At 37.9% G+C, this 8,680-nt stretch overlaps 2 protein-coding genes across 2 annotated transcripts in view; both read right to left on the reverse strand.

Annotated features, from left to right (window-relative positions):
- Window positions 1-2,494, reverse strand: part of ZNF485 (zinc finger protein 485) — a 56,052-nt gene extending 53,558 nt beyond the window's left edge. Inside the window, 2 exon segments of the mRNA XM_032607587.1 lie at window positions 1,396-1,862; window positions 1,864-2,494. Coding sequence (XP_032463478.1) covers window positions 1,396-1,862; window positions 1,864-2,480 — 1,084 coding nt within the window. The 5' untranslated portion in view covers window positions 2,481-2,494.
- Window positions 2,495-2,536: 42 nt separating this feature from the next.
- LOC116741300 (putative zinc finger protein 487) lies at window positions 2,537-8,401 on the reverse strand. The gene is given in 4 exon segments (XM_032607588.1): window positions 2,537-2,565; window positions 2,619-2,812; window positions 2,814-3,096; window positions 8,269-8,401. Coding segments are annotated over 4 exon segments (561 nt in total). The 5' UTR covers window positions 8,324-8,401.
- Window positions 8,402-8,680: the final 279 nt, after the last annotated feature.

Here is an 8,680-nt window from a genome sequence, read left to right on the forward strand (position 1 = left end):
TGCAGCCCTGGAAAACGAATATACAGACCTTCAAAAGTGGCCCTGAGACAACTGACTTTTCCATTTGCAAAAAAAAAATGAAAGTAGATCACTAATTTATACCATTAAAAAAAAAATTCCAGGGTTTCCCTGGTGACGCAGTGGTTGAGAGTCCACCTGCCGATGCAGGGGACATGGGTTCGTGCCCCGATTCAGGAAGATCCCACATGCCGCGGAGCGGCTGGGCCCGTGAGCCATGGCCGATGAATCTGCGCGTCCGGAGCCTGTGCTCTGCAACGGGAGAGGCCACAACAGTGAGAGGCCCGCGTACCGCCAAAAAAAAAAAAAAAAAATCCAGACAGATTTAAAAATATAAACATGAAAAGCAAAACTTCAGTCTTTTGGAAGAATATCTTTGCAACCTCAGTCTAGAAAAGAATTTCTTAAACAAAGAGCAAAAAGACCTAAGAAAAGATTGTTATATTTGCATCAAAACTTAAAACTTCTATACAGTATAATATAGCATAAATAAAATTAAAAGATAAGCCACAGTCTAGGAGAAAGTATTTGTAACCTAATGTAGTCAACAAATAAATATACAAGTTATATAAACAAATCCTGGAAATGAAAGAACAGATGATCCAATTAAATACATATATATCTCCAAGCTCATGGTATTGTTGCCTGTATTTCAATTATCTGAATGCTGCAGCATATGTTATTTTTCTATCTCTAAAATATAGAGAGACTCTTTTGAAAAACATAATTATAATACCGGAGAAACTAATAACCCCTGAATATCATGAAATATCTGTGGTCATAGATAACACAGTCAACAGATGCCACAGCCAATGGTGGATACATAAACCTACACGTGATAAAACTGCACAGAACTAAATATACCTACACATAAATGAGTACAAATAAAATTGAGAAATTCTGAACTAATTGGTGGATTTTATCAATAATGTAATTATCCTGGCTGATATTTGTACTATATTTTTACAAGATGTTACCATTGGGGGAAACTGGGTAGAGGGTACATGAGGTCTCTCTGTATTACTTCTTACAACTGCATCTTACAATCTATAATTATCTCAATAAAAATTTCAATTAAAACCAAAAATTACATAGGTATTAAGTATGGGACAACTTATACACTTCATATTCATATTAAAATTATGAAATAAAAACTTTATGAGTTATTAAGCAAATATACATATACTTCCTACTACAATGCTGCATTCCAATAAGCAAACCTATCATGAAAAGTTTCTCTACATAGCATACTTATATTCTGCAAAAGGCCTCCTTTTTAAACTTCTTTTGACACTGTAACATCTTCAAAATATTAATAAAGTTATCAAATATTATTTGTTACTCAATGAAATGTCACTTCTAGGCAAAAGATTTCTCATATATACTGGGTCCCCCACCTCAGTCCCAGGTTGTTTCTGCTATGCAATGAGTCCAACAAGAGGGTGAAGGTTTCAGGATGTTGACAGGGGTTTCTTCTTAGTGCTCTCTGCTGTTTACTGAAATCGAGATGCTGGTGAAATGTTCCATTACACCTGTACTGTTTCTCTGTAGTGTGTTCTCTGATGTGTTGTGAGGAATGACTCTGGTAGAAGGTTTTCCCACATTGGTTACATTCATAGGGTTTCTGCCCTGTGTGGGTTCTCTGATGTACTGTGAGGGATGACTTATGGTAGAAAGTTTTCCCACACTCATTACATTTATAAGGCTTCTCTCCTGTGTGTGTTCTCTGATGTTCCCTCAGTTTCGACTTCACAGAGAAGAATTTTCCACATTTGTGACATCCATAGGGTTTCTCTCCTGTGTGAGTCCTCTGATGATTAATGAAGTTTGGCTTCTGGGAGAAATTCCTTACATTCATAGAGTTTCTCCCCGGTATGTATTCCCTTAGGTACTGTGAGAGCTGACCTATCACTGAAGGCTTTCTGACATTCATTACACTCATAGGGTTTCTCCCCTCTGTGTGTTCGCTGATGTACATGGAGATTTGACTTCTCACAGAAATTTTTTCCACATTCATTACATTCATAGGGTTTCTCCCCTGTGTGTGTTCTCTGATGTACTGCGAGGCCTGACCTATACCCAAAGGTTTTCCCACATTTGGTGCATTCATAGCATTTCTCCCCTCTGTGTATCCTCTGATGTAGGATGAGAGATGACTTATGGCTGAAGGTTTTCCCACATTCACTACATTCATAGAGTTTTTCTCTTACATCTGTTTTCTGATATGTAGGAAGCTTTGGCTTCTTGTAAAATGCAGTAGCACACTGATTAATTTTATAGACTTCTTTCCCTATATGTGTTTCTTGATGCTGCAAGAAATTTGGGTTCTTGCAGAATACTTCCCAATCTTCATAACAGTTAAAGGTTTTCTCTCCTTTATAAATTCGCTGAAGGAGTGACTTCTTTCTGAAACTATTCACTTTCAATACACTCACAGTATCTCTTCCCCATGATAACTCCATAGTGCTTATTTAAAGTTGACTTCTCACCAACAGACCACCTCCCACAATCATTCAATTCATAGTGATTCTCCCTTGTATGAGTTCCCTGATGAACAGTGAATGTTGGTCTATCAGAAAAGGCTTTGACATGTTCATTACCTCCATAGGGCTTCTCCCATGAGCTTGCTCCCTTATAGGTAATGAAAGTTGCCCCCTCATTGAAGGCTTTCCCACATTCACTATATTCAGAAGAAAGCTTCAGAGTTTGAGTATCTTGATGCTGAAATTTGTCCTTATTTTGACTAATGGCTTTTCCAGTTCTATCATATTCTAAAGATTTCTCTCTAGAATGACCTGTGCTTTGTACAGAGGAGTAATTTCCCATGTGTATTAAACTCATAAGGCTGCCTTACAAAGGAATGTCTATTACTAATGATTAATTCTGAAAGAGAATCCAAATTCATTCCCTATGAGTCATATTTACCAGGTATTTTTCTTGATAAAATAGAGTTTGTACACAGAGAAAATGCTTTTCCTAATACACTATTTCTCTCTTTAGTCAGTGTTCTGTTGTTGACAAAATCAACTTTCCACCAATGCTGGTCTTCCTTTTCCTGGCTCTTCTCCATCAGGTCAACTATGCAGAAGTATAGAAATGAAAATAATTTGCCATAGTTTATACATGTTAATATATTTCTTATGAAGAGAAGACATATTCATATGTCTTATTCTAGCCCAGTCATTTGCGATGAAAGTAATCTCAAGAGCATACTGCCTTGCTCCTCTAGGTTTGAAAAATAAATAAATAACTTGCAGTAGTGAAAAATGGGGAATCTGGCAACAAAATGCAATAATTTGACACTTCAAAAACGTTTATTGTGGTGATCATTTTGCAATATATACAAATATCAAATCATTACATTGTACACTTGACACTAAAATGTTGTATGCCAATTATACCTCAATTTGTTTTAACTGTGACATTCAAAAATAGAGAATTTGAAATAAACACAAGCAATAAATTTAAAATGTTTGAATGACTGCTTAATCTTGGGGTAGGGAACTTCACAGGTAATAGAATCAGCCCAACAACTCAACAAATATTAAGTAGAATCACAAGGAAAATTAATAGACAATGATGGTAAGGGGAGATATCAAGGAACAATTAGACTCGGAACAATTAAATCAGGGCCTAGTCATTATCAAAGCAAGAGCCTCACTAATGTACATGATTATAACCTCATCCTCCTCTTTTCTATTCCACATAACACCACCAAATTAAAATTTCAGAAAGTACTCATTTTCATTAGAGTTAAAAGGAAAACTATTGCCTAGGCTATATTTGCATTCTCATGGGGATTCACAATGAATAGTAGTGCCTAAATGAAGTATACATTCAGGCTATTCTTACAACAGGATCAGAGGCACATCTTTATTCATCTAGCATATCATCTAAAACTTACAGTCTGGGGACTTCCCTGGTGGTGCAGTGGCTAAGAATCTGCCTGCCAATGCAGGGGACACAGGTTTGAGCCCTGGTCCAGGAAGATCCCACATGCTGCGGAGCAACTAAGCCTGTGCACCACAACTACTGAGCCTACGCTCTAGAGCCTGCAAGCCACAACTACTGAAGCCTGTGTGCCGCAACTACTGAAGCCCATGTGCCTAGAGCCTGTGCTCCACAACAAAAGAAGCCACCGCAATGAGAAGGCCGTGTACCACAACGAAGAGTAGCCCCCACTCTCCACACCTAGAGAAAGCCCGCGTGCAGCAACGAAGACCCAATGCAGCCAAAAATAAATTAAATAAATAAATAAAATTTATTTTAAAAAAACCTTACAGTCTGAATTTCACTTATACAATCAATTATCCACTGTTATTAGAGTCTAGAGTACTTTTCCCTATCTCTTTACACTGATCTTCTGATTTGGCTAATAATTGTGGAAAGTATTCTTATGTCAATTTTCTGCCCTTTGCAACTAAAGGCAGAAAATAAAAATTCTAAATTCTCAACTATATTCAATGAAATCTAAAGAAAGAAAGAAAGAACAAATAAGGGGGACTCCCCTGGCGGTGCTGCAGTTAAGAATCCATCTGTCAATGCAGGGGACATGGGTTCGATCCCTGGTCTGGGAAGATCCCACGTGCCATGGAGCAACTGAGCCCATGCGCCACAACTACTGAGCCCACAAGCCACAACTACTGAAGTCTGCATGCCTAGAGCCCGTGCTCTGCAACAAGAGAAGCCCGTGCACCTGCTAGCTGCGACTAGAGAAAGCCCACATGTAGCAACAAAGACCCAACGCAGCCAAAAAATAAATAAATAAAAATTTAAAAAGAAACAAGAAGTAAGGTCTCCAGATTGCTTTCATCCCTTCATTACAGCTGAAGCAATACTTCATAGAACTGAATAAGAAAACTGAAGGATGATATAATGGTGAGGATTTACTTCACTATTGCATTATCCTTCCAAGAAATTCCATCATTCATTTTCTTATATTTTAGTGTATTTTAGCACTATTGAACATAACTGATGAGTAATGCTGGAATAATTGCCAGGGGGATGAAGTAGCAAAACATTTCAAAATACTTTAAAATAAGATCACAAGAATCCCTTATTTCTTAGATTTATAAATGGGACCAAGTCACCCATGTGGAAACTGCAAGATAAAATGAGTTTTATTCCATTTAAAAATATAAGTAAATTTTCTCTTTGTTCACTCAAGTTAAAATTTTATTTTAATTTATAAGAAATTATGAAAGTCATAAAACAACAACCCTTGCAAATAATTAGAACTGCTTCAAAAAGAAATTCAAAAACAAAAATTGGGTACACTGGATCCCTGATGGTATACCAAGGGTTAGTATTCTATTTTGTTTAATATTTGAAGTATATCACTATTCCTTTCTACATTCCAATAATGGAATACAGTCCATTATTTCTTTTTATATTTCATATGTACTTTTCAAACACCATATACCTATATTTGTAAAAAATCCAGATTGACAATATCTATCTTTTAACAAGAGGGTTTAGTCCTTTTGAATGTATTGTAATTACTAAAATATCTAGGTTGGTTTCCTTCATTTCACTTACAGTTTCCACTTATTCTAATTTTTATTTGCTTTTCCCCTCTCATTGTTCTTTTTTGGTCTGATCTAATATATATATTTTTTTTCTTTTCTATTTTCTTACCTTCAAAAGTTTAGAAGTTATACATTACTTTCTGCTAGCATTTACTCATTAAATTTTACCATTCATATTTAACTCAACAACACTTCTAAAAAATAAAAGGATTTTAGAACACCAGTCTGGTCAACTGATAATTTACATGCTACTGTTTTTCAATATTTTATTTTTGTTGTTTTTATACTCAACAGAACATTGCTACTACAGATCTTCCTTGCCTTACAATGAGGTTATGTCCCCATAAACCTATTGTAACTTGGCAATATCAAAAGTCAAAAATGCATAATCTACTGAACATCATAGCTTAGACTAGCCTACGTTAAACGTGCCCAGAACATTTACATTAGCCTAGAGTTGGGCAAAATCATCTAATGCAAAGCCTATTTTATAATAGCGTTGAATATCTCATGCAGTTCACTGAATACTGTACTAACAGTTGTATGGGTACAGGATGGTTGTAAGGTTGTTTATCCTCGTGGTCATGTGGCTGACTGGAAGCTACGGCTCACTGCTGCTACCCAGCATCACAAGAGAGTATCTTACCACCACATATCGCTGGCCCAGGGAAAAGATCAAAATTCAAAGTACAATTTCCAGTGAATGGGTATTGCTTTTGAACCAATGAAGTCAAAAAATCATGAGTTGAATCACTGTAATTTGGGGATCATCTGTAATTTATACAGATAATATTTGTATAAACATACTCATATCTTTACTTGTTTCCTCCCAGAACTGCTTCTCTTCAAGTTCCCCTGTCTGAGTTAAAGGTACTACCAGACATCTAGTGCCTCAGGAAAAAAAACCTTTCAGTTTTTCTCTTGATTATTCTTTTTCTCATACCCATAATCCAATCTAACAACATATCCTGTTTTGGCTACAACTTCAAAATACATCAAGAATCCAATCATGTCACTTTACTTTCTATTTCCAAGCCGGTATTCAGGCACCACAATCCCTCACATGGAGAACTGCTAACTGCTCTCCTTGACTTTACTCATCCCTCCTCCCCACCCCCTCTGTCAACATTTCCACTGTAGAGCAGCCAGGGGTATACATGAAGCAAATCAGCACATGTGCTCCTTTGCTCAAAACCTTCCAATGACTCCATCTCAATTAGAATTAAGGAGCTTTCGGGACTTCCCTGGTGGTCCAGTGGTAAAGAATCCACCTTCCAATGCAGGGGATGCCGGTTCAATCCCTGGTCAGGGAACTAAGATCCCACATGCCGTGGGGCAACATGCCACAGTGTGCCCGCGTACCACAACTACTGAGCTCATGCACCTCAACTAGAGCCTGCGTGCTGCAAACTACAGAGCCCATGCACTCTGGAACCTGCGCACCACAACTACAGAGGCCATGCGTCCTGGAGCGTGCAAGCCACAACTAGAGAAGAGAAAACCCACCGCCACAACTAGAGAGAGGCCTGTGCACAACAACAAAGAGCCCACACACCACAATGAAAGAGCCCACACACCACAATGAAAGATCCCACATGCCTCAATGAAGATCCTGCGTGCCACAAATAAGATCTGATGCAGCAAAATAATAATAATTAAATAAATAATAAATAAATCTTTAAAAAAAAAGAATTAAGGAGCTTTCGATACCCAGTAAAGCCAAATACTGGCACCAACTACCTCTCTGATATCATCTCTAACTCTCTGATCTCTATTCATCCTGGCAAATGCTATCCTGTTCTGCAGACACTAAACACTCCGGCCTCAAGTTCATGGCACAGGGTATACCATCTGGCTGGAATATTCAAAATCCACTGGCCCCCTCCATTCAGATCTCTGTTAATTATAATATTGATCTTAAAGAGGCTCTTTCCTGATCACTTTCATAAAGAGCACCACATTTCATTCTCTTTTGCCACTAAAATGCAGTCATTATATTGTTAGCAGTTGCAACCCCAGCACACAGACAAACCTGGCATATGGTAGATGTCAAATTAATACTTAGTGAATTAATACATAATATATGATTAAAAGACGACAAATGAAATTGATGTAGAAAGAACAACAAATATTTAAAATGAGAGAGGCAAGGATTGGATTTTTGGAAGAAAACCCAAAAAGAAACCATTTAGCTCTTATCCGCCAGGGTGATATATGCATCTGAGGCACGAAGGCCAATTATTCTTGGTCATTTCCAAAGTTCTATTAACTCTAAAAAAAATTTCCTAAAAAATCTCAAACATGCCAACATCTGAACTAACTCCCTGGGATCCAGTTTCTCCCAGGTTACAGTAACGTCTATGCTAACTCACCTGGGTGGCTCTGACTTTGGGACTCTTCCTCTAACATCCACGGCTCTTCTCCTTGATCCAATTTGAAAATCACCTCTGGTTTGGTAACACAATACCTTGTGAATGGAAAATGACACAGGACTTGGACCAGGTGGCCTGAGGTTCAGGACCTTTAAAGGAGGACAAAGTTAGCCTGCACGAAAATAAATCCACTGGAACATTTCACTGGGGAAGAGAACACAAGTGTTCTTTGTAGTGCCCGAAAGGGATCACCTTTGACTCCTGAATTTCAAATCTATAAATTATTAATCTCTACAAAGAAACCACCTATATCAGCAGCTAAAAAGGAAACAAATATTGTTTGGAGTTACAAATTATACAATCCCTACCCACTGAGATGAGGTGGCTATAGTTCTCCAGCATCATGTCCCTGTCCAGGGTCCTCTGAGCAGGGTCCAGGTGCTGCCACTCCTCCTGAGTGAAGCCCACAGTCACATCCTCAAATGACACTGGCCCCTGAAACAGCACATCTGTGTTCAATCTACAGTGACCAGAACTGGATAGCATGCAATATGTTGGGGATCTAACACCTGGTCATGTTCACAATTAATAGTTGAAGAGAAAATGCAATGTAGGATCCCTTCTCTCAGTACTATATGTTGTGGGAAAATGAGGAATCATGGTATAAGGTCTTGCCAGTGTATTAATTTCTTAATTCATACAAAGAGCATAGGAGTTCCTGCCAGTGTTCCAGGAACTGTCCCAATTTCTGGGAATACAAAG

Source organism: Phocoena sinus, chromosome 16 (genome assembly GCF_008692025.1).
Source record: "Phocoena sinus isolate mPhoSin1 chromosome 16, mPhoSin1.pri, whole genome shotgun sequence".
In the NCBI taxonomy this organism is placed as follows: Eukaryota; Metazoa; Chordata; class Mammalia; order Artiodactyla; family Phocoenidae; genus Phocoena; species Phocoena sinus.